At 47.9% G+C, this 27,113-nt stretch overlaps 1 protein-coding gene across 14 annotated transcripts in view; it reads right to left on the bottom strand.

The window, feature by feature from the left end:
• Window positions 1-27,113, bottom strand: part of LOC147106116 (voltage-dependent calcium channel subunit alpha-2/delta-4-like) — an 888,222-nt gene that overhangs the window by 457,116 nt on the left and 403,993 nt on the right. For all 14 annotated transcript variants that reach the window (XR_015081361.1, XR_015081362.1, XR_015081363.1 and 11 more), the window contains one exon: window positions 13,909-14,036. Coding sequence is in view for 11 of the 14 variants with exons in the window: in XM_086008903.1 (XP_085865029.1) it covers window positions 13,909-14,036 (128 nt within the window). In the remaining 3 variants the exon portion in view is untranslated. The remainder of the gene's footprint in view (window positions 1-13,908; window positions 14,037-27,113) is intronic.

Below are 27,113 nucleotides of genomic sequence, written 5' to 3' on the forward strand. Positions count from 1 at the left end.
AAATTGCCGTCTGATTCACGCCACCACGATTGCCTCCATCCCGTGCTTTCGGGGTTTAGGCGCGACTCACGCGGTTTCCTGCACCGTGTCGGTGCCCGACGACTTCGCCCGCCGACTTCGCCCGCCTTCTCAGGGAATTTCCGGATCTAACTCGGCCCACCTTCTCGGCAACGACCGCTAAACATGGTGTGGAGCACCACATCGTGACGACCGGCCCTCCGGTCTATGCCCGGGCTCGGCGGCTGGAACCCAGTAAACTCGAGGCCGCAAAGGCGGAGTTCGCCACCACGGAGCGGCTGGGGATTGTTCGCCGGTCGGATAGTCCCTTGTCTTTGCCGCTTCATATCGTCCCTAAGTCCGGCAGTGGTTGGCGGCCCTGCGGCGATTATCGGCGCCTCAATGAGGTCACGACGCCCAACCGGTACCCAATACCGTACATCCAAGATTTCTCCGCACATTTGGCGGGCAATTCATTTTTTTCCAAAATCGACCTCGTCCGGGGGTACCATCAAGTGCCTGCCCAGGACATCCAGAAGACGGCGGTCATTACCCCGTTCGGGCTGTTTGAATTCCTCCGAATGCCGTTCGGGCTCAAGAATGCGGCGCAGGCGTTCCAGCACCTTATGGATTCAGTGCTGCGGGATCTTAAGTTCCTGTTTGTGTATCTCGATGACATCCTGGTCGCCAGTACTTCGAAAGAGGAATATCTCAGCCACCTGCGCCTCCTTTTTCGCGGCCTCCATCAGCATGGCCTCATAATTAACCCGGCCAAATGCCAATTCGGGCTGCGACAAATCGACTTTTTGGGCCACCGCATCACTGCGGAAGGAGCAGTGCCACTTCGGTCGAAGGTGGAGGCGATTGTTGCTTTTCCACGCCCGCAATCCGTTAAAGCGCTCCAGGAGTTCCTCGGTATGGTAAATTTTTACCATCAGTTTGTTCCCCGGGCCACGCAGCTTATACGGCCACTCTACGAGGCACTCAGAGGGAAACCGGGGAAGGAACCTGTGGTCTGGACACCAGAGATGGATTGCGCTTTTGTGGACACGAAAGATGCTCTCGCAAACGCAACGATGTTGGCGCACCCGCTGCCTGGCACCACCATCGTGCTTACGACTGATGCTTCGGACTACACCGTAGGTGCCGTGCAGGAGCAATAGGTCGATGGGACGTGGCAACCGCTGGCGTTTTTTAGTCGCCAATTGCGTCGTAACGAACGCAGCTACAGCATGTTCGACAGGGAGTTGTTGGCATTGTTTCTGGCCATCCGCCATTTTCGTTTTCTGTTGGAGGGACGCCAATTCACCGCGTTTGTGGATCACAAGCCCCTGACGTTTGCCATGGCCAAGACAGCTGAGCCGTGGTCGGCTCGACAGCAATGACAGCTCACCTTTATTTCTGAGTTCACCACCGACATCCGGCACGTGGCCGGCAAGGACAACGTGGTCGCCGATTGCTTCTCGCGTACGACGGTCCAGGCCGTCCAGCTGGGACTCGATTATTCACTCATGGCTGCTGACCAAGTGGTTGATCCGGACACGCAAGCTTTCCGTACCGATTCCTCCTGCCTTTAGCCAGTGGATGTGCTTTTCCACTCGGCCGGCACCTCCTTGCTCTGCGACATCTCCTTGGGGGACCCCTGCCCAATCGTTCCACTGTCCTGGCGTAGGAACGTTTTCGATGCCATCCACGGGCTTGCGCACCCTGGCATGAGGGCTTCACAAAAACTACTGGCGTCCAAGTTCGTCTGGAGAGGGATGCGCAAGGATGTCCGCGACTGGGCCAACACCTGCGTTGTGTGCCAGCGGGCTAAGGTGCAGCGACACGTCAAAGCTCCCGTAGCCGTTTTCGAAGTACCGGAGCGGCGTTTCAATCACGTCCATGTCGACCTCGTTGGCCCACTACCGCCGTCACAGGGTTTCACACATCTCTTGACTATTGTCGACCGTACCACCAGGTGGCCAGAGGCCATTCCTTTGACGTCCACCACCTCCGCGGATGTCGCCCGGGCTTTTCTTTCCTCCTGGGTTGCACGTTTCGGCGTTCTGTCTGATATTTCGTCGGACCGCGGGCCGCAATTCTCGTCTGCACTGTGGAACGCCATAGCCTTGGGTTTGGGCACCAAGCTCCATCGGAGCACGGCTTACCATCCGTAGGCAAATGAACTATGTGAGCGCTTTCATCGGTCCTTGAAGGCGTCGCTGCGAGCCAGCCTCCAGGGGGCCGCATGGATAGACAGGCTGCCTTGGGTGATGCTCGGGTTACGCACAGCGCCCAAAGAGGACCTGCAGGCATCGGCCGCCGAGCTGGTTTATGGACATCCACTCCGGGTGCCAGGCGAGTTTCTTCCGTCACCAACGCGACCTTGGTCGGCAGCCGAACAACTGGAGGCCCACCGGGATGCAGCTCAATCTTTTAGGCCAATTCCGGCGTCACATCACGGTTTGCCCGCGTCACACGTTCCGCCGGAGCTTATGCAGGCTAAATTCGTTTTTGTCAGGCATGACGCCCACCGTAGTCCTCTCACACCTCCATATACAGGCCCTTTCCAGGTACTGCAGGTGGGTGCCAAGAGTTTTTTAGTGGACGTCGGGGGCAAGCCTGACCACATTTCCGTGGACCGCCTCAAGGCCGCACACCTGGACCTCGAGCGACCAGTCAAGGAAGCGCAGCCACCGCATCGTGGGCGGCCGCCCGCTGCCGCCACACCTGATCGGACTGTTCCGCAGGCCAGCTCATCGTCTGCCCAGCCCATTCCTCTCCGGGAATATCGGAGTCGTTCAAACAGGCTTGTCCGACCTCCTCTGCGATTGACTTTTGTGGTTAAAGACACTTCTGGGGGGGCGCATGTGGCAAAGCCACCAAGGGACTCCTGTATGACTATATAACTGCCTTTAACAGAGTACTACAGCACCTATGTTTGTTTACTGTTTGTAAATAACCCGTTCTCGGTAAGTTCCAGAACCTGCGCGATGACGTCATCACGTTGGTCACGTGACGTCCCGAACGGCAGGAAACGTCATGACGTCATGACGTCAGGCTGGGAGGTTCCCAGGTCAGACCTCGTGAAGCCAGCCTTAAGAAAAGACCTGTTGATTGTTTCTCCTGCATTCCATTGTTTGTTCTTTAGTTTACATTAAACTTCGTTTCATTATCGGACTGACTCGACCTCAGTATTTCAGCTCGGGATCTGACGATTCCTACACTAGTATCTTTGCTATCACTGATGTTAAGCTGACTGGTCTATAGTTCCAAGGTTTTGTTCTATCTCCCTTTTTGTACATAAGAACAATATTAGCTGTCTGCCACTCCTCTAGCACTATCTCCTCTTCTATGGAACATTTATATATATAGATATAAACTAGTGCCTCTATCTCTGTAACCTCCTCCAACCCATCAACCCTCAGAGATATCTGCGCTCCTCCAATTCTGGCCTCTTGTGCATCCCCGATTTAATTGCTCCACCATTGGCAGCCGTGCCTTCAGCTGTCAAGTCCCTAAGCCCTGAAATTCCTTCCCATATTATAAACCTCTGTGGCCTCGCTACCTCGCTCTTATCCTCCTTTAAGACGCTCCTTAAAACCAAGCTTTTGCTCAACTGCCCTAATATCTCCTTATGGGGCTCAGTGTCAAATTTTGTTTAATAATGCTCCTGTGAAGTGCCTTGGGATGTTTTACTACATTGTTGTTGTTGCTATTTCCTCCCTAGTTTCCTTGCGTATGTGTGTGTTCATACCATCCGGACCTGGGGTCTTATCCTCTATTAGTTTTGCTAGTTTCTCAATTATTTTCTCCCTTTCTATCCCAACAGTATTAATATTCTTTTAAAGCTCATCCTCTAGTGAAGTGTCTATTTTGTTATCTTCTTTAGTAAAAGCTGAGGCAAGGTAGTTATTCAATAATAACAACAGAAAACGCTGGAAAAACTCAGCAGGCCAGGGCAGCATCCGTGGAGAGAGAAACAGAGTTAATGTTTCAGGTTGATGACCTTACGTCAGAACTGGAAAAAAACAGGAAACGGAAAGCAGGTTTAGGGGCTGGGAAAAGGGGGAGGGGATGAAAGAACAAAAGGGATGGTCAGTGATAGGATAGAAAGCAGGAGAGATTAAGAGATATTGAGAGACATTAAGAGATATTCAAGGTGAGAGGGGGTGGCAATAGGATAGGTTAAGGAACAAAGGATGCTCTAGATGGGGTGTGAATTGCGCTGGCAGAATGAAGGACAGCTGCCATGTGGGAGGGAAGAAGAGAAAAGAAAAGGGGGCCAAACAAAAATTTGTGGATTAAAAAAAAGAAGAAAATTATATATATGTGATAGGGGCCGAGGTTATGATCTGAAATTGTTGAACTCTATGTTGAGTCCAGAGGTCTGTAGAGTGCCTAATCAAAAGATAAGGAGCTATTCCTCGAGCTTACGTTGACCTTCCATGGAATAGTGCAAGAGGCCGAGGACGGTGAGGTCTGAGTGGGAATGGAGCGGAGAATTTAAAGTGACAGGCCACCGGGAACTCGGGGTCCCCCTTACAGACTGAATGGAGGTGTTCTGCAAAGCGATCACCCAATCTGCGTTTGGTCTCCCCAATGTAGAGGAGACCACATTGTGAGCAGCGAATACAGTATACTAAATTGCAAGAAATACAAGTAAATTGCTGTTTCACATGGAAGGGGTGTTTAGGGCCTTGGACAGTGGGAAGGGGGGAGGTATAAGGGCATGTGTTGCATCTCCTGCGCTTGCACGGGAAGGTGCCGGGCGAAGGGGAAGGGGTGCTGGGGTTGGTAGAGGAGTGGACTAGGGTCGTGGAGAGCGGTCCCTATGGAATGCTGAAAAGGGGAGTTGAGGGGAAGATGCGTTTGGTGGTGGGGGCACGCTGGAGGTGGCAGAAATGGCGGAGGATGATCCATTGAATGTGGACGCTGGTGGGGTGAAAGGTGAAGGACAAGGGGAACTCTATCGTGGTTCCGTGAGGGAGGGGCAGGGGTGAGGGCAGAAGTGCGGGAGATAGAACGGACATGGTCAAGGGCCGTGTCAACCACAGTAGAGGGGAATTTTCGGTTGAGGAAAAAGGAAGACATGTCGGAAGCACTGGTATGGAAGGTGGCATCGTCGGAGCAGATGCGGCGGAGAGGGAGAAACTGGGAGAATGGAATAGATTCCTTACAGGAGGCGGGGTGGGAGGAAGTGCCGTCCAGGTAGCTGTGGGAGTCAATTGGCTTGACCCCCGAACAATCAGTCCTCAGCCAATCAGTCCTCAGCAAAGGCCTGAGCTTCATTGTCTTACGCCCCCCACCTCAATGAATTTCGAGCTTGGCACGATGCTGAGCTCTTTTTCCGCCGCCTTCGCCTCAGTGCCCACTTCTTTGGCCAGGAGTCTTCCCCCCGCACGGCTGACCCTTTCTCCCGCTTTCAGAATTCTCATTCTACCTGGACTCCTCCCTCTGGCCTCTTACTCTCTCTAGATCTTTTCATTGCAAACTGCCGCCGTGACGTCGGCCATCTCCATTTCTCTGCTCCCCTCACTCACTCCAACCTACCTCCCTCTGAACTTGCAGCACTCCATTCTCTCAGATCCAACCCCGACAGTGTCATTAAACCTGCTGACAAGGGTGGTGCTATTTTTGTTTGGCGAACTGACCTCTACCTAGCGGAAGCTGAACGCCAATTCTCCGACACCTCCTCCTACTTCCACCTGGACCATGACCCCGCTACCGAACATCAAGCCACCGTTTCCAAGACTGTCACTGACCTCATCTCCTCTGGAGATCTTCCCTCCACGGCCACCAACCTCATAGTTCCCCAACCCCACACAGCCCGCTTCTACTTCCTTCCCAAGATCCACAAACAGGACTGCCCTGGTAGACCCATTGTTTCGGCCTGTTCTTGCCCCACGGAACTTATCTCTTCTATCTCGACTCTATTTTTTCTCCTCCTGTCCAGTCTCTTCCCACCTACATCCGTGACTCTTCTGACGCCCTCCGCCACTTTAACAGTTTCCAGTTATCCGGCCCCAACCGCCTCCTTTTCACTATGGACATACCATCCCTCTACACCTCCATCCCCCACCAGGATGTTTGAGGGCGCGCCGCTTCTTCCTTGCACAGAGGCCCAACCAGTCCCCATCTACCACCACCCTCCTCTGCCTGGCTGAACTTGTTCTCACATTGAACAACTTCTCCTTTGACTGCACTCATTTCCTCCAAATCAAAGGTGTTGCTATGGGTACTCGCATGGGTCCTAGCTATGCCTGCCTTTTCGTGGGATATGTGAAACACTTTTTGTTCCAGTCCTACTCGGGTCCCCTCCCTCACCTCTTTTTCCGCTACATTGATGACTGTATCGGTGCCGTCTCCTGCTCTCGCCCTGAACTAGAAAATTTCATTCACTTTGCTTCCAATTTCCACCCTTCCCTCACCTTCACATGGTCCATCTCTGACTCTTCCCTTCCCTTCCTCGACTTCTCCGTCTCCATCTCTGGGGATAGGTTATCGACCAATATTCACTACAAGCTCACTGACTCCCACAGCTACCTGGACTACACTTCCTCCCACCCCACCTCCTGTAAGGACTCTATTCCATTCTCCCAGTTTCTCCATCTCCATCGCATCTGCTCCAACGATGCCACCTTCCATACCAGTGCTTCCGACATGTCTTCCTTTTTCCTCAACCGTGGTTGACACGGCCCTCGACTGTGTCCGTTCTATCTCCCGCACTTTGGCCCTCACCCCTGCCCCTCCCTCCCGGAACCACGATAGAGTTCCCCTTGTCTTCACCTTTCACCCCACCAGCCTCCAGATTCAACGGATCATCCTCCGCCATTTCGGCCACCTCCAGCATGATCCCACCACCAAACGCATCTTCCTCTCACCTCCCCTTTCAGCATTCCGTAGGGACCGCTCCCTCCGCGACACCCTAGTCCACTCCTCTACCACCCCCAGCACCCCTTCCCCTTTGCCCGGCACCTTCCCGTGCAAACGCAGGAAAAGCAACACATGCCCTTATACCTTCCCCCTTCCCACTGTCCAGGGCCCCAAACACCCCTTCCAGGTGAAACAGCGATTTACTTGTACTTCTTGCAATTTAGTATACTGTATTCGCTGCTCACAATGTGGTCTCCTCTACATTGGGGAGACCAAACGCAGATTGGGTGGCTGCTTTGCAGAACACCTCCATTCAGTCCGTAAGGGGGACCACGAGCTCCCGGTGGCCTGTCACTTTAATTCTCCGCTCCATTCCCACACAGACCTCACCATCCTCGGCCTCTTGCACTGTTCCATGGAAGCTCAACGTAAGCTCGAGGAACAGCACCTCATATTTCGATTAGACACTCTACAGCCCTCTGGACTCAACATAGAGTTCAACAATTTCAGATCATAACCTCGGCCCCTATCACATAAATATATATTTTCTTCTTTTTTTTCCACAATTTTTGTTTGGCCCCCTTTTTTTTTTACTCTTCTTCCCTCCCACATGGCAGCTGTCCTTCATTCTGCCAGTGCAATTCACACCCCATCTAGAGCCATCTTTTGTTCCTTAACCTGTCCCATTACCACCTCCTCTTGCCTTGAATATCTCTTAATGTCTCTTAATCTCTCCTGCTTTCTATCCTATCACTGACCTTCCCTTTTGTTCTTTCATCCCCTCCCCCTTTTCCCAGCCCCTAAACTTGCTTTCCATTTCCTGCTTTTTTCCAGTTCTGACGAAAGGTCACCGACCTGAAACGTTAACTCTGTTTCTCTCTCCACGGATGCTGCCCTGGCCTGCTGAGTTTTTCCAGCGTTTTCTGTTGTTATTTCGGATTTCCAGCATCCGCAGTATTTTGCTATCGTAGTTATTCAATACTTCTGCCATTTCGCTGTCATTATCTTACTCATGCTTTACATGTCCTATTCCTACTTTAATTTTCCTTTTTTTATTTATGTGGCTACAGAACACTTTATTATTTATTTTTATATTCATTGATAATTTTATTTCATAATTTCTCTTTGCTTTCCTGATTTCTTTTAAACTTCTCTCCTAAGTTCTTCATATTCCCTTTTTCCTCCTCTCCTTTAGCATCTAAGTACGTCTTATATGTCTTTTTCTTTGGATTCAATTTTCCTTTTAAGTCTTTATTCATCCACGGTGCCCCATAATTAGCTTGCTTGCTTTTGGCTTTTAGTCAAATACGTTTCTCTTTAACTCTATTGATTACCCTTTTAAAGATTTCCCACCGTTTTTCAAGATTTTCTTCCAGTTTATCTTCTTTAGTTCCACCCTCATTTCCTCATAATTTGCTCTTTTTCAATCTATTACCTTAGTCTTTGTCCTACTTATGTCACTCTCAATCCTAATCTTGAACCTTACTATGTTGAGATCACTACTGCTAAGATGCTCTCCTCTTACTTCTCCTATCTGTTCTGGTTCATTACCCATTACAAGATCCAGCAGCGATTCTTTTCTTGTTGGACTTCTTGCATACTGAGTGACAAGGGAGTCCTGTGTACACTGTAAAAACTCAATTCTCTTTTCTCCTTTCCCTACTTTTTCCTGCCAGTTTATTTGGGGGTAGCTGAAATCTCCCATTAATCGATGCCTGCTACTCACCTCATAGATATGCCAACATATTTCTTCCTCCAATTCCCTTCCACTATTTGATGGTCTATAGTATACCCCTATTAGGGTGATGGATCCCTTGGGGGAGAAATTTGGTATCGCCCCGTTTGGGGCGTAAGTATCGGCCAGGCGTGAAATTTTGCGCCCGGCGCAAATTATCGCCACCTACTGGTAAATTTGCCTCCTTCGCCCCAGGAGGTGCTTGGAGCGCTAAAACAGGCGCTGCACGACTGTCTTAAGGCGCTAAGCCGGAGGAGCGAGGCGCTACCTCCGAGTGCGGGTGCAGCGCAGGTGCGGCCAGTTAGCGATTGCACACAGACATGCTGGCGCTGGTCAGCTCTTAAAGGGGAGGGTCGATCTTGAATTGCAGCCACACCCTGCGCATCAGAGCCCTGAATCTCGGCCTGGACAGACCTGTTGCCACATACTTAAGCCAAGGACCATGAAGAGGGCCAGGGAGCGAGCGCAGCGGTTCAGCGAGGGGGCCTTGGAGGTTCTGGTTGGCGCGGTGGAGCGCAGGCGATCTATCCTGTTCCCGGACAGTGGCAGGAGGCCGCTGCCCAGCGACTATTGCAAAGCTTGGAGGGAGGTGGCTCACAGAGTGACCTCCAGCAGCATGGTGCCTAGGACCCCTGTGCAATGCAGGAAGAAGTTCAACGACCTCACTCGGGTCGTCAGGGTGAGTGCCCTTTTCAGAATCCTCTTCATCCCTGCATGTCGACCTCACTTTATGGCCAAAGGGTCCTGAAAGCCCCAATGCCCAGCACTCATCCAACACCTATGGCCCTTTCAGGAAACTCACATGCACATTCAGCACTTTACACACTGTAAGGGCTATTCGACCATGGGAGGCATTGCAGCCAAGATCAGGGCTGCACGCTGTAAGGGCTATTCAACCATGGGCGGCATTGCAGCCAAGATCAGGGCTGCACACTGTAAGGGCTATTCCACCATGGGAGGCATTGCAGCCAAGATCAGGGCTGCACACTGTAAGGGCTATTCCACCATGGGAGGCATTGCAGCCAAGATCAGGGCTGCACACTGTACTCAGAGCCCGTCCTTTCTCTTGCAGGGCAAGCTGGTGCATAACAGGAGGCAGCAGCAATGGACCGGGGGAGGCCGGCCTCATCTTCAAGCCCTGACCGATCTGGAGCAGCGAGTCCAACGGATTATGGCAGGCCGGATGATTGGCCCCGTCGCCACTGGAGATGCCGACCCCGTTATGGACAGCAATGGTAAGGTCATCACCTTTTTGACCTCTCTCCTTCCACTTGTTCCTCACACCAGCATCCTTTGCCACTTTCGAGCCAAATCAGTACATTGCAGCACTCATGCCTCCCTTGCTGCCACCCTGTCCTCACGCTAAAGCCACTCTTGTACCTCCCTGCTTTCAGATGCTGATTCGCCAGGTGAGGAGGCAGGCCCTCAAGCTGCCACTGTGAGTGATTCTGAAGGCGATGAGGAGAAGGACGCCGGACCATCAGTGCCACCCTCAGCCAAGGCAGCCCATGGCCATAATGGGGGCACATCTTCCCTGGAGGGGAGCAGGGGGGAATGGTCTGAGGAGGGTGAAGCTCCGGGGCCCAGCGGGCTGCAGCAACGCGAGGGGGGTAGGGAAGCTCGGCGGCCTTCTCCCCGGAGGGAGAGTCTGGCCTCGAGTCCTGTTACAGTGAGCGCAGAAGAGGTGCAGCTCCTCGCTGAAATGAGCGCCCAGGCGGAGCACAGGCACACTGAGCTCATGGCTGCAGTGGCAAGGATGCCAGGTTCCATTGAGGTACTGCCTGAAGGACAGACTGGTGCCGCCCATGCAGAGTTGGAGCAGTCAGCAGCCGGGCCCTCCAGGCCCAGAGCTGGTCCAGGCCGTCCCTCAAGGGCATCTGCAGTCTTAGTTTCTGACACTCAGCAGTCTTCCCCCAGTCTTGCTGCAGCCACTGGGGTCCCATTGCGGAGGAGCTGCAGGGTGGGAAGGGGCCAATCTCGCAAGCGAAGCAGATCACTCTCGAAGGGCAAAAAGTAGGAGGTGTGGCAAAATGTTGTTAATTGTTTTATTGAAGGCCGAGGATCGTGGTCATATTTTTGTTACTGTTTTGGTCATTGTCTCCAGGTTGTGAGAGCCAGTTATGTGACTGACTGTTTTTTTGGGGGTTTCTCTCTATTACTTTGTCATGCGGGAAGGGCACACAGTTTGTTAAATAAAGAAGTGTCTTTATTCAGAATGTGCAGGTTTGCTCTTTGAACTAATTGTTGCCTTGACCGGCTTAGGGGTTGCGGCACGGTTCCATTCATGTTCTTTGAATGGCAGAAGCCATTCCCTCAGAGGGGGCCTAGAAGCGACTTGCTATAAGTCGCTGACGGACGGCCCTTGCACTTTGTGCCTCCCTCCCGGCTTGGTGCTGCTGCTGCTCCTCCTCCTCTTCCTCCTCCTCCTCCTCTGCTGGTGCTCCAATGTCTGGTGGCATTGGCTGAGTCCTGAGGATTGCCAGGTTATGCAGCATGCAGCACACAACAACGAAGTGGGAGACTTGCTCAGGTGAGTACTGAAGGGCTCCTCTGGAATGGTCCAGACAGCGGAACCATTGCTTGAGCACGCCGATTGTGCGCTCAACGATGTTCCTGGTAGCTTGATGGCTCTCATTGTTTCGTTCTTCAGCGGGGGTGCTGGGTGAACGGAGCGGGGTCATCAGCCAGGTGCACAGAGGATAGCCCTTGTCCCCGAGAAGCCAGCCTCCTTGGTGAGCCGGGGCCTCGAAAAGGTCTGCCACAGAAGTCTGGCGCAGGATGAAGGCGTCGTAGCTGCTGCCTGGAAAGCGGGCATTGACAACGACTATCAGCTGTCTGTGGTCACAAACCAACTGGACGTTCAGCGAATGGAACTCCTTTCGGTTGTGGAAATCCTCGGCATTCTCTTGCGGTGCCCGCAAAGCCACATGCGTGCAGTCAATGGCGCCCTGGACCATGGGGAAGCCCGCTATTCTTGCAAAGCCCATTGCGCGCTCTTGCTGCTTGTCTGGGTTCATGAGGAAGGAGATGTACTGTCGTCTCCTTTTAAAGAGGGCATTCGTGACTTGACGGATGCAGCAATGCACCGCGAACTGGGAGATATTGGCAATGTCCCCAGTAGCGGATTGAAAGGAGCCGGTGGCATAGAAGTTGAGAGCCACTGTTACCTTCACTGCCACCGACAGAGATGTCCTGCTCCTCAGTTGAGGCTGCAGATCTGGCTGAAGCAGGTGGCAGAGCTCAGTGACCACCTCCTTGCTGAATCGCAGCCTCTGAAAACACTGCTCCTCAGACATATTGATGTATGAGAACTGTTGGCGGAAAACCCTGGGAGCGTGTTGGCCTGTTGGCCCTCCTCTGTCTGGCCATGATTGGCAATCTCTCTCTGCGTCTCTGTGCCCTCTCAATGTAATGGAGAAGCCCGACGTTCCCATCCATTGCAGCCCCCATAGTATGTGGCCACTCAAAGTTATGCCGGTGAAAAAGCAAAGCAACTACAAAGTTCTGGTCAGAAGCCAAAAGTACCTCAGCGAGCGCTGACTCAATGCAGAAATCTCTCTCCCTTTGTCTCTCTGCAAATCTCTCTCTCTCTCTCAGAAGGAGTGGTCCAAAAATGGCTACCACAAAGAAGCCAGGAAGAGCCCCCTTTAAATAGCGCCCCCCCAGCCCCACAGTGACTGGGAACCGTTCCAGTCAACCTGTCGTTGGGAGCGACAGGCGGAAAGGAGGGGGACGCCACTGAATTTCCGGTCCGGGGCGCCCCAAGGGCGTTGCACTCTGAAATGACGTCAGGATCTGCGTGCGCAGCTGAGCAGGCGTTGCGGTTTAGCGCCGCCGCTAAATGTCCGCTCAATTTTGCGAGAGGCGCAGGTATCGCCGCGCCCGGGCGCTAGCTGGTTCGCGCCCCACTTATCGCCCTCTTAAGGTGCTAACGGGTGGCGCAACCAACTGAATTTCTCCCCCTTTATCTTTTAACTCAATTCTCTGGATTCTATATCTAACTTACTGCTAGTAACATTGTTTTTTTCTACTGCCATTATGTTATCTTTAACCAGTACAGTTACTCCACCTCCTTTCCTTCCTTCATGAATGTGTAATATCCTGTAATATTTAGTTGCCAATCCTGTTCTCTATGTAGCCATGTTTCAGTCATTCCTACTATATCCAGAACCTCTCTACAAATTATTGTCTCCAGTTCATCCATTTTTTTTCAATACTACGAACATTGCTGTACCAACAGTTTAAATTGTTTCTATTTATTATTTCTCTCTCTTTGTTTTAGTAGTTATTTAACCTTTATGCTCTATGACTTTATCCAATTTCTGGCCATTTGTGTTATCCTTATTCCTTCCTTTAATTTGTCCTTTACTCTTTCTTCCTGATTCTTTTATTATTAAGTTTCAGTAATTTCTAGCGGTTTCCACCCTGGCCATGTTATTAGTTTAAAATCTTATTTAAAGCCCTAGTTATCCTCTCCACTCCCAGTCCGGTTCAGGTGCAGTCCGCCCCAATGGTACAGCTTCTTCCTGTCCCAGTACTGATGCCAGTGTCCCATGAAATGGAACCACACCTTCCCACATAACTCCTTTAGCCAAGTGTTGACTTTCCTTATCTGTTTGTCCCTATGCCAATCTGCATGTGGCTCGGGTAATAATCCCGAGATATTAACAGCATCACCATATGCTTTTACTGTACAGGGAGCTACAGTTTAAAAGGACAAAGTTGCCGTGATTAAATGACACAGCTGTGGTTTTTATTAGGGTAAAGAGAGAAATGTAATGACGTGATTGGTCCAATGACCATATTATATTAGTGACCTTGTGTTTAAATTCTTTTTTAAAAATTAGTTCATAAAAATTTACGATTCCTGCTGCAGGACTAACTAACTTGGACATCAATATAGCAGCATTACCACAGAGTTTTCAAAGTAGGCTGATCCCAGGACAGAGCCACACACACACTAACACACACATACAAATAAATGTACACACATACAGAGGCTCACACAAATCAAGCATAGAGTCATAGAGTTATACAGCACAGAAAGAGGTCCTTCGGCCCATCGTGTCCGCGCCGGCCATCAATGTCTCTTCTAATCCCATTTTCCAGCACTTGGTCCATAGCCTTGTATGCTATGGCGTTTCAAGTGCTCATCTAAATGCTTCCTGAATGTTGTGAGGGTTCCTGCCTCTACCACCCTTTCAGAAAGTGAGTTCCAGCAACATGCAGATGCATATACAAACAAGCAATGAGACATAACTACATGCAAACACACACGGAGCAGTATTTGAGCAAAAATGCTTGAGAAGAACACTAACCCATGTCTTCCTCAAAGGCTATGTAGTAAACAAAACTTCCAGCTGGGTGTTCAGCAGCCCGTCGGTACCAGAGAGGGAAATGGTCCATGGTGAAAATACTACGATTATCCTGAATCGTGAAGAACTTTCTGTAAAATAACAAAAATGGTCAGAGATTATCCAGACACGAGCGCTGATTTTAATTCGAGGCGTGAGTGCAGTGGCTGGGGCTCATTACCATGTTTCAGGACATACTCCCGCCCAAATCTGGCAGGAATGACTAGTTGGCCGGTGGATGAGAGTGGTATTTTGCTCAGCAGGAGGCCGCCACCAGAGACCAGAGGGAACGGTCTCGGCACAAGGTAAAGGGTGAGGGATATCAGGCCAAATGTTTTTCAATTATTGTAGATGGTGCATTCATAATGAAACAATCTATATTCTGCACGTTTAGGCCAGAATTTTACTGACGCTCAGGGTGCGGGTTTGGAGGCGAGTCCACTGTCAAAGTCACAAAGATTGACAGCGGGTCGGTATCCCGCTATAAACCCGCCTCCTTGTCAGTTTTCCAAGTGTCGAGTGTGTTATCCCTGAACAGACCCGACACTAGGCGATGAGTCAGCCAATTTAGATACTTAAAACCTTGTTAAAAGGTAGTTAAGCGCCATTTTCCCATGTACTTACCATTTTCCCAGGTTTTTAATGAGGTTCCCAGAGAGCGGGTATCACGTCAGGTAAGTATGTCGTATTCTCATGACTCTCCATTGCTGTGAATAGGTGACAGCTGCAAAAGTGGTATAAAACCTACCACTTCATAGATGTTCACTTCCCAATCTTAGAAGCTGGGGCCTTCATGATTTGGAATCCACTTTTGATCTTTATGCAGTTTGAAAGTGTTTGGAGTAAACTCTCTACCCACTGTCACCTCCTTGGAGCAAGCTCTCTCACCATTGACAGATCGCTTGTCATCTCAACTTCAGCTTCCATCTATTCCAGCAGCATCGGTAGCCTTGAAAAAATCGCATCTTGGTCCTCTGAATCCCTCCACGATCAGCCCCAACACCAACATCACCAGGCACACCAGCAGCACCAACAACAACACCAACCTTCTCCGCAATCACCTGATTCTCCACAGGACACAGGCATCCGACCACATTGCTGCCTGGGACGCCAGCGATGGCCTCACCATGGCCAGATTTACTTCACTTGACACTGTACACCCTGGCTGCCATATGATGTGCCAGGTTGGCACCACCCCACACCAGCACCATAAAGCATCCCTACAATGTCCAAGCCATTCCTTTCACACTCATCACCATTGAGGGGGGAGGTACCATTATGTCTCACTATTCACTGCAACTCACTAAGCCACTTCCAAAGGTGCACACAAGTCTGTCCAAGAACGCAATGTGTTGAAAATAAAGATTTCAATGTTTGACAACACATTACCAGAAACTTCACATGAACATTGGCTAAACCACCCAAGTGCATACCCTTGTGTGTTGTTAGTTGATATGCTTGCAGTAGGATGAGGGTGAGGGTGAGTGTGAGGGGTGGCTAGTGAGATGGGGAATTGATAATGTAGATAGAGAGGGATTGGTGGAGGTGAAAGGTAAGTTGGTATGAGTAAAGATGTGCAGGAGTAGGGTAGGGAAGGCAGAGTGATGGGGATGTGATGAGGGGCACAGCAGGAGGTTGAGTGTGGCTTGGCAGAAATGTTTTGTGATCTACTGAGATCATTGAAAGGTTTGCACCACTGCAGCCTGGTCCTCCTGATGACATCCCTGCTTGTGCCCTCCTGTACAATGTGCAACCAGACTCGTCGGCCTCCTGGGGAGGTGTCTTCCGCCCATTGGAAGGGAAGAGAACCTCCCTGCGTGCTGTGACTCTGGAGGGAGTCATGGGAGAGCCTGGGTGCAGCCGTGCACCTTTGTACAGTGCTTGTCAGTGTTTGCAGCACTTCATTGCTGTAGAACACTGACAGCACAGCAGTCAAAATCAATTTGGACACGGCCCCTTTAAGGAAACCGGCTGATTGCGCATCATCAAATGATGTCATCAGACCCGCTTCCTTTTAATTGGCCGGGAACCTCGAAGGGCGGGCTTAACAAGCCCTATCAATGGAAAATTCTTTTCACACAACGGGATGGAGCCGGGAGCGGGGTTGCCGTCCGGTACCTACCTCAGCTTAACTCAGCCCGCCTTGGTAGGCAAAATCGTGGCCTTAGAGTGCCTGTATACAGGAGCCCTCACAGGAGGGAACTACATGATTATATAACCCAGAGGATTTATAGTACACAAACTCTGGGAATGCCTTTACTCACAAAGCCCATCTTTCATCAGAACAATCTGAAGGAGGGAGGAAATGTGTCTGAGTTCTCTGACAGAGTAATGGGGTGGGGTACGTGTTCAAATTTCCTGGTAAAGTAAGGGGATGGAAGGTTTGTGTACAAATACCTTGTTTGTGAAATCTGGTAGAAGTGTCTGCGTTCCCCAGTGAACAAATTGTGGGATGGGAATGGGAGTTCCCCAGCAGGGTAATTTGGGAGATGTATCCAGTTTCGTCTGCAGAGAAGTGGTGCACCAGGGAAAGCAGAGGGGAAATATAGCCAAGTTTCCTGGTGGCCAATATCAAGGAAATGTTAAGTGTGAAATTTTTAATAAAAAGTGAGAGAGGTAGAAAATCTATTTATACATATGGAGCTGTAGTTATCTTTGAAAGGGAGATATCCAAGTATAGGGGACACGATTAACTGGAATTAGCAGTCCAAGAGTAAAGCAAGGAGTGTGTCCTATTAGCTGAGTCCTCTGTAGTGTGTGTGTGTGTGTATGCGTGTATGTGCATGTGTGTGTGCACCAGTTGGGAGGAGAAGAGAGAGAATATATTCAAATTTTCTGGGAGGCTAAACAGAGAGAGGATGGGCCAAATGTGTCCAAGTCAAATAGTGGGACAAAGATTCCTCTGTCCTTGATGGTCTTTGCACTCTTCTCACACAAAGGCTCATTTTGGATTGCTAGACAGGATCTGGACCATTCAAATTTCTAGGTTTTCTGAAACAGGTTCCTCACTATACCACGGTCACATGTATGTTGATGCATATTTACACAACTCTGTTGAAGTTGAACCACAGAGCTTACTGGTTTCTTCAGGACAAATTCAACACTTACCCAAGTCATTGGTATTTTTTGTGGATTTTATTTTTTTCTGAGTTTCTAAAATTTTTCCTGCAGGTGGAGCCATTGCTATAATAAAAATCTGGAATGGGAGTTGAGTTTCAGAATATTTCATATTGTAAGATGCCATAGTCGTGCATACATATATATGTAGGTTTAGGATTTGGTTTAATCTCATATGATTAAGGTTTTTGGTTTCTTTTTACTTATAAATGGCTTGTGGATTTGTATTGTATCTAGAAATAATGAAATGGTTAGTGTTGTTCATTCTCAGGATTCTTTAGGGTTTAATGCGTCAAGGTACTATTTAGCTGACTGTGCTGTTTAGCTTCTGCTGAGGTGCAGGATTCCCTAGATTCTAAAATGGTCCCAGCGGATTGGAAGGTCGCAAATGTAACACCGCTATTCAAGAAAGGAGGGAGAGAGAAAACAGGGAACTACAGGTCAGTTAGCCCGACATCAGTCGTCGGGAAAATGCTGGAATCCATTGCTAAGGAAGTGGTATCAGGGCACTTAGAAAATCATAACATGATTAGGCAGAGTCAACATGGTTTTATGAAAGGGAAATTGTGTTTGACTGTAATGATATGCAGTAACATGTCATTCTAGAATGGTACACTAGGTGTAGCTGTATGTTTTAGTAGTGGGCTACATCTATATGGGTTGTCTTGTTTAACACGAGGCACTGGTCAAGAGAGTCAACATGGCTACTGTATACAAGTCAACATGGCTGAATAAATGACTAGCACAAGCTAGCTGTTCATAATAAAAACGTCTATTTATTTATGATTTATTTATGAACATAACATGGTACCAGGAGTGGTAATATCTGCTGAATATTGCGAAATGCGACATGGAGAATTTGAAGCCACCGGAGGGTTTGAAACTCACGGGGAATGTCGACTGCAATTGGCGGACTTTCAAACAACAATTTGAACTCTACATTGCCGCCATCGGGTTCGGTACAAAGCCAGACGCAAGGAAAATAGCGTTGCTGCTCACGGTTGCAGGCCCGCAGGCGATAGAGGTATTTAATACGTTTGTATTTGATCAAGAGGAGGACAGAGAAAAAATGGACGACGTGCTAAAGAAGTTTGATACACATTGTTCTCCCAAAAAGAACGAGACCTATGAGAGGTACGTGTTCCGTTCATGGACACAGCAGTGAAATTAGACTTTTGATAGCTTTGTGACCGATCTGAAACTGAAAGCACAGACATATAATTTCTCTAAACTGAAATCATCCATGATTCGTGACCAGATTGTGTTTGGTATTCATGATAAAAAGGTCAGGGAACGTCTGTTGAGAGAAACCGAACTGACATTGGAGGATGCTGTGAAAATATGCCATGCCAGTGAGCTAGCTCAGCAGCATGCAAAGACTTTCAGTGAAATTAATAATGGTGCGACTGTAGTGAGTGACAGTGCAGCTGTCGGTGCTGTGTCCTGCAAGGGGAAGAAACATGGGCAGAACAGGAATGCAAAGCAATCGGAGGATGGAACTTTCAATTGTAAACACTGTGGTTACCAGCACCAGTCAAGACAATGCCCAGTGTTTGAGAAAATGTGCACAAAATGTAATGGAAAGAATCACTTTGCCAAACAATGCTTTTCAAAAGTAATAACAAAGAAAGAAAATAAAGTTAATGCAGTAAAAGAGGACACTGATTTAAGTGAGACATTTTTTGTAGGAATGGTATCATGTGACAATATAGAAAAGGATACAGAAAATGTGCAGCCCTCAGGAATGGACAATGCTGAACATAAAGTTAATGCAGTAAAAGAGGACAAATGGATGATGCCACTGCAGGTAAATGGAGCATTAGTTACATTGAAACTAGACACTGGGGCAAAAGCAAACTCAATCAGTATGAGTGACATTAAAAATATGAAAGAAAAGCCCAAAATACAGAAAAAGTCAGTACTACTGAAGAACTATAATGGACAGAAAATAGATAGCTTAGTTGTATGCAGACTTAAAGTGACAGTCAAAGACAAAGTGCATCATCTCATGTTTTCTGTTGTGCTGAAGGACTTGATTCACTACTGGGTGACAAAGCTTGTGAGGACTTAGAACTGGTCAAGAGAGTCTACCGTATAAATTGTGCCATAAGCAGACCAGATGACTCAATGGATTCTGTAGTGAGTAATTTCCAGGATGTGTTCAAAGGATTTGGAATTCTACCAGTCACTTACAAGATCCAGCTAAAGGAGGATGCTCAGCCAGTGGTACATGCTCCACGGAGAGTTCCAGCACCCCTGCGTGACCGGCTCAAGAAAGAACTGGACAGAATGACCACACTAGGAGTCATCAGGAAAGTCAAAGAGCCAACAGACTGGGTTAACTCCATGGTATGTGTAAAGAAAAAGAACAATGATCTAAGAGTATGCATGGATCCAAAGGACTTAAATGCAAACATAAAACGTGAACACTACCAGATTCCCAAGCGAGAAGAAATCACCAGTGAAATGTCAGGTGCCAGATACTTCACAAAGCTCGATGCCTCACAAGGATTTTGGCAACTAAAACTGGATGAAGAGATCACCAAATACTGTACCTTCAACACACCATTTGGCAGGTATTGTTTCCTCAGATTTAGGAACAGCTTCTTTCCCAGGGCTGTCATCCTACTGAACTCCACAAATAAACTCTAAAGCCTGCACATCTGCCAATGCACTTTATTAGGTTTATGTTAACGTATTACAAGCCAAATGAATGTTGAACGTTTAAATGTCTTAATCTAAATGTACACTCTCGGGAGCCGCAAGCCTACATTTCGTTGTACTGCACTTGTGCACTAACAATGACAATAAAGTTGATTGATTGATTGATTGATTGAAAGCTCGATGCCTCACAAGGTTTTTGGCAACTAAAACTGGATGAAGAGATCACCAAATACTGTACCTTCAACACACCATTTGGCAGGTATTGTTTCCTCAGAATGCCTTTTTGGATAATATCTACATCTGAAATCTTTCATAGAGTGATGGAACACATAATTGAAGGTCTGGAAGGAGTTCGGGTCTATGTTGATGACATCATCATCTGGGGCTCCACACTGAAAGAACACAATGAGAGACTGACTAAAGTGCTACAGAGCATACGTCGGAATGGACTGAAGCTCAACAAAAGCCAAGTGTCAGTTTGGCGTCCAGGAAGTCACTTTCCTAGGAGATAATCTATCTGGTAAAGGAATAGAGCCAGATATGGAAAAAGTAAACGCCATACTCAACATGCCCCGACCCACTGACAAAAAAGGAGTGCTACGCATCATGGGGATGATAAACTTCATTGGAAAGTTCATTCCTAACTTGTCAGCCAAGACAGCCTGTCTGCGAGACCTGCTACGTAAAACAAATGAGTTTGCATGGACAGAAAGACATGACCAAGAGTGGATGAACCTCAAAACAGTGCTGACAACCACACCTATACTCACCTTCTTTGACCCAACAAAGAGAATCAAAGTGTCAACGGATGCATCAAAAGATGGCCTAGGCGTGGTCTTGCTACAAGCAGAGGGTGAAGATTGGAAGCCTGTTGCCTATGCCTCCAGGTCTATGACTGATTCTGAGTGTCGATACGCCCAGATTGAAAAGGAATGTCTAGGCTTGGTAGTTGGACTAGAAAAGTTCCATGGCTACATATATGGACTTCCCACTTTCACAGTTGAGACAGACCACTGCCCATTGGTTGCCATCGTAAAAAAAAACCTGAATGAGATGTCTCCAAGGATTCAACGACTCATGATGAAGCTGCAAAGATATGACTTTGAACTGATCTACACACCAGGCAAACACATAGTGTTAGCAGATGCACTATCCCGAGCACCCACAATGAGTCATGTGAGCTCTACTGACGAAGACGTGGATGTTCATGTGAGTATGGTCACTGCTGCGCTGCCCGTGTCAGACACAAAATCAAAGCAAATAACAGAAGAAACAGTAAAAGATACAGTGTTACAAACAGTAATAGAGAACATTCATCATGGTTGGCCAAAAGGTTCCTGTCCAAAGTACTATCACATCAGGTCAGAGTTGAGTGTCGCAAGTGGACTATTACTAAGACAGAACAGAATAGTCATTCCACAGGCTCTACGTCGAGACATGCTCAAAAGGATTCATGAGGGACACCTCGGAATTGAAAAATGCAAAAGGAGAGCAAGAGACACTGTTTATTGGCCTGGCATAAATAAGGACATTGAGAACATGATAGGCAAATGTGAGACATGTCAGAAACACCAAAACAAACAAGCAAAGGAACCAATGATAGTAGCTGACTTACCAACAGTACCATGGCAAAAGGTTGGTATGGACCTTTTTCATCTGAATGGTAAAGACTATCTATTAGTGATTGACTACTATTCTAACTATCCTGAGATGGCGCTGCTCTCAAGCACATCAGCAAGCAGTGTCATAATGCATATTAAATCCATCTTCGCCAGACATGGGATTCCCAGGATTGCCGTTAGCGACAATGGTCCGTGCTTCAACTGTAAGGAGTGGCAACAGTTTGCAGCACATTATGACTTTCAGCACATCACATCCAGTCCTCTGTATGCTCAGTCGAATGGTAAGGCAGAGAAAGGTGTTCAAGTTCTCAAACAGCTACTGAAGAAAGCAAGTCTGATCCTTATCTCACCCTGCTGAGCTACCGAGCCTCCCCTTTAGACTGTGGTTCTTCACCTGCTGAACTCCTAATGGGTCGCAAGTTGCGTACCACACTACCCTGCTGTGCAAAAGAAAAGCAGAGTAAGGAACTGAGACAGAGACTTCACCTGTTAAAGCTGAAACAGAAATCATACTATGACAAGTCATCCAAAACTATGAAACCATTGACGAGGGATGATGTTGTCAGGATTGAGGATCCAAATGCATGGAACAGGAAAGCTACAGTTCTTGAGGAAGTAGGACCAAGGTCATACACTGTTAGAACTGAGGAAGGACAGATTCTCAGGAGGAACCGCCGTTCCCTCCTGAAAACACAAGAAACTATCCAAGGGCAAATCAATGACAATGCCGCAACTGAATCTTGTTACTCACCACCAGAACAATCTAACGCAAACACACATACAGGCTCTCATGCAAACACATCAGACTTACCTGTGCTGAGAAGATCCACACGTGAAGTAAAAAAGCCTGATAGACTTAATCTTTGAGTACAAAGAAAACTATAATAAAAGAATGAAAAGCTTAGAGTTCATAAAGTAAAGCTTTGAAGATGTGTTGACTGTTGTGAAGATGTTTAAAAAAAAATGTTTATGTCGTTATGTAAAAAAAAAACAAGTTCATTCGAAGGTTTATGGAGCACTAACAAAAATGTTACTGATATCATCTTTATCGTTTTTCTTGAAAGTTGATTGATATTGATTTTGTTTAACCTCAAAGGAAGGGGGATGTAATGATATGCAGTAACATGTCATTCTAGAATGGTACACTAGGTGTAGCTGTATGTTTTAGTAGTGGGCTACATCTATATGGGTTGTCTTGTTTAACACGAGGCACTGGTCGAGAGAGTCAACATGGCTACTGTATACAAGTCAACATGGCTGAATAAATGACTAGCACAAGCTAGCTGTTCATAATAAAAACATCTATTTATTTATGAACATAACATTTGACAAATTTATTAGAGTTTTTTAGGGTAGATAAAGGGGAACCAGTGGATGTAGTATATTTGGATTTCCAAAAGGCATTTGATAAGATGCCACATAAAAGGTTATTACACAAGATTAGGACTCATATGGGGTTGGGGGTAATATATTGGCCCAGTAATTCGGGTCGGTGGCTTGCCGCGCGTGCAAGCCCCTGATATGCACTTACCCGACGCGCTGACATTTCACCTCCAGGGACGCCTGGAATTCGTGTTTGAAAAAGAAGAATCCCGGGCAGCGTCTGACATCACGCCGCCCAGGAGTGCAGCCAGCGCGAAGCCTGGAGCGCGCTGTGCAAGTGAGACACGCCCCTTGAGGTCTCAGTTTAATAGGACATGCCCCCAATGTTTCTCACAAGCTGCTAAGCATTTTTACATGCAAAGCAGCATTTTAAATAGGTTTTTGGTATTTTTATGAAGCTTTTGGTAACTTTTATAAACTTTTAAAAACGTTTACATTATTTTGAAGAATCTGAAGTAGTTTTAAACAGAATTAAAGCTATTTAAAGACTTTTAAAAGGCCTAAAATAATTTTTTTTATTCCATTTATTTATTTACCAATGTCGTCGTCATACGTGTCTTCACACTGTTCCCTTTGGGGAACTGTATGAAGTGGTGGAAGGATTTATGGCCGTGATTAACGCTCATTCCGTGACCGTAACCATCTTTGAACCAGCCATTAAGGTGGTTAGTCCTATGGCGGGAGGGTTTTACGGGCTCCCACAAGCTATACAAGGAGGGGGGCCACCCACACCCACGGACGCAAATATCCCACTGGATGTCAACCCAGAATTTAGAGCCGGAGCTCCGACTCCACTTGCCGGGACTGTCTGGAGCGGGGTTCGAAACCCTACCCCGTCTGGCCCAGCGGCGGGGATCCTACCACTACGCCAAAGGCCCAATCCGATTAGCAACGTGAAATGGCTGGAATGAGCACAATTCATGGCATTAAAAGAACTCACAATTGAACTGATGATGACCTCAGCAATCTCCTCAACGAGGTGGAGGCGCAGCGCCTGCTCATCATTGGTAATGAGAAGTCAAAGGCGCCGCAAAAAGGACAGATGATAGCTTGGTCTTTCAAGTGGCAGCATAGGGCTCCAGTCACGGGGAGGGAAAAGGCGCAGGAAACGTATGGGTGTCACCTTTTGCGCGGAGTGGGCCTTTTGCGTAGCGGTAAGCATCCCCGCCGCTGGGCCAGAAGGAGTAGGGTTTCAAACCCCGCTCCAGACAGTCCCGGCAAGTGGAGTCGGAGCTCCAACTATAAATTCTGGGTGGACATCCAGCGGGATACTTGCGTCCGCGGGTGTGGGTGGCCTCCCCCCTCAGATGGGTTGTGGGAGCCCGTAAAACCCTCACGCCATAGGACTAACCACCCTAATGGCTGGTATGAAGATGGTTATGGTCACGGAAGGAGTATTAACGTGGCCAGAAATCCTTCCACCACTTCATACAGTTCCCGAAAGGGAACAGTGTGAGGATACGTACGACGATGACCTGTTGCGCAATGCACCTCCTTGGACCCTCAGTCGCAGATGCGAGGGGGCAAATCGTGCAATTGTTAAATTTTTCATTTTATTGACATGTAAAATGTTGGACCAGTAATTCCCTTCCAAACGCGCGAGTACGGTCGGGGTACTTACGCGTCTGTCCGGAGGAAATGCCGGTTTTCAGCATGCACAGCGCGTGCGGGGAAAACCGGCATTTCCTGTCCTCTGAACGAAGGGGTTCAGAGGCAGAACGCGTGCGACTGTACAGGCAGCGCGTGCGCAGTAAAATTTGCTGCTTTCATTCATGCTTTCAGTGAGGTCAAGTCAATACAACTTACACATGAAAAAAGCATGAGTACAGTTGCTCCAGAGGCTGCGGTTGTTTGGGAAAGGGATTAAAGTTATTTTAAGAAATGCTGAGGTAAGTTTTAAAGTTTATTTTTGTTTTTTAAAACGGGTTTTCAGTACTGTAGGTAGAAGGATCAATTGTGGCTATGTGAATTGAATTTGCTGTGTTTATTAAATGTGAAAATGACTCCAACATTTTTAAGAAAGAAACTTTTCATCAGTAATATATTCTTTTAAGTAATTATGTATGTATGTCTGTATATATTCCTTTGCGTGTATGAATATATTCCTTTACTTATGTGTATGAATGTATGTATTTAATTATGACTTTCAGAGAAGGTAACTTATTGGAAAATCATAATTAAAAACATACATTCATACACATAAGTAAAGGAATATAAAACATACATACATATACGTAAAGGAATATATGTGGACATACATACATACATAATTACTTATTACTGATGAAAAGTTTCTTTCTTAAAAGTGTTGGAAATGTTACATTACTCATTTTAGAACACTCATTCTCACATTCAATTCACACAGCCACAATTGCTCCTTCTACCTACCGTACTGAAAACCTGTTTAAAAAAAAAAAATTAAACTTTAAAACTAACCTCAGCATTTCTTAAAATAACTTTGCTCCCTTTCCCAAACAAAAATATTGCCTTTCAGAAGCTCCACGATAAAATATATCTTCCTCCGCAGCCTTGGACCAACTTTACACATGCTTTTTTCAAGTGTAACTTGTAAGGACTTACCCTCACTGAATCCATGAATGAAATCGACGAAGTTCACTGCGCACGCGCTGCCTGTGCAGTCGCACGTGCTGTGCCTCTGAACCCCTTCGTTCAGAGGACCGGAAATGCCGGCGTTCTCCGCATGCACGGTGTTTCCTGAACGCCGGCATTTCATCCGGCCAGATGCGTGAGGACCCAGACCGTACTCACGCATTTGGACCCGAATTACTGGGCCATTAGCATCGATAGAGGATTGGTTAATGGACAGAAAACAGAGAGTAGAGACAAACAGATCTTTTTCAGGTTGGCAGGCTGTAACTAGTGGGGTGCCGCAAGGATCAGTGTTGGACCTCCGCTATTTACAATCTATAATAATGACCTAGATGAAGGGATCGAGTGTAATGTATCCAAGTTTGCTGACAATACAAAGCTAGGTGGGACAGCAAACTGTGAGGAGAACATAAAGGCCTAGATTTTCAGTATAGACAGTTTTGGGGCGCTAACCTTAGCGCCCGCCCGAAGTTAGCGCCCGCCCCAAAGTAGCGCCCCGTTGCCGGAAATTCAGTGGCTTCGCCCGAAGAGGTTGGTGGAGCGCTAAAAGAGGCGTTCCACTACTATCTTTAGGCGCTAAGCCGGCGGTGCAGGGCGCAGCGCACGGCAGACACTCTGGTGCCAGTGAGCTCTTAAAGGGGAAGGGTGCATGTGTTTTTTGCAAAGGCAGAGTCTGGGGGGGAAAAGACGAAGACGATGATGGAGGAGGAGGAGGAGGAGGAGGAGGAGGAGGAGGAGGAGATGGTGATGGTGGCCGGAAACATAAATACACCATTCAGAACACACAGGTTCCTTCCATGATAGTGCAGGAGGAGGGCCCTTTAATTTGCGCTCCCCAGGGTGTGTTGCGTTCCATTTTACAAACGCACTGGACGCCAGCCGCACAATCGGGCGGTCCAACTGAAGTTTGCAATCGGGGCGGCCAAAGGGCGTTGCACGAGGATGTGACGTCATTTTCTGCGCGCGCATCCGGGCGGCCGCTAAACTTTGCGCCGGCGCTAATGGGCAACTTAATTTGGGGCGGGGCGCAAACTGCGCTGCGCCCGGGCGCTACACGCATAGCGCCCGAAAATCACTTCTCTTAAGGCGCTAACTGCTGGCGCAAGCAACTGAAAATCTAGCCCAAAGAGTCTGCAAAGGGATATAGATAGACTAAGTGAGTGGGCAGTAAGGTGGCAGATGGAGTATAATGTAGGGAAATGTGAGGTTATTCACTTTGGTAGGAAGAATTGAAAAAAAGAATATTTTTTAAATGGTGAGAAACTTTTAAATGTTGCTGTTCAGACAGATTTGGGTGTTCTTGTGTAAGAAACACAGAAAGCTAACATGCAGGTACAGCAAGCAATAAGGAAGGCGAATGGCATGTTGGCCTTTATTGCAAGGAGGTTGGAGAATAAGAGTAAGGAAGTCTTGCTACAATTGTACAAGGCCTTGGTGAGACTACACCTGGAGTACTGTGCACAGTTTTGGTCTCCTTATCTAAGGAAGGATATACTTGCCATAGAGGGAGTGCAACAAAGGTTCACTAGATTGATTCCTGGGATGAGAGGGCTGTCCTATGATGAGAGATTGTGTAGAATGGGCCTGTACTCTCTGGAGTTTACAAGAATGAGAGGTGATCTCATTGAAACATACAAGATTCTGAAGGGGATTGACAGGGTAGATGCTGAGGGGTTGTTTCCGCTGGTTGGAGTGTCTCGAACTATGGGGCATAGTCTCAGGATAAGGGGTAGGCCATTTAAGACCGAGATGAGGAGGAATTTCACTCAGAGG

The sequence above is a fragment of the Somniosus microcephalus genome, chromosome 16 (genome assembly GCF_052327205.1).
Source record: "Somniosus microcephalus isolate GS21.2 chromosome 16, FLI_Smic_1.0, whole genome shotgun sequence".
Taxonomy (NCBI): Eukaryota; Metazoa; Chordata; class Chondrichthyes; order Squaliformes; family Somniosidae; genus Somniosus; species Somniosus microcephalus.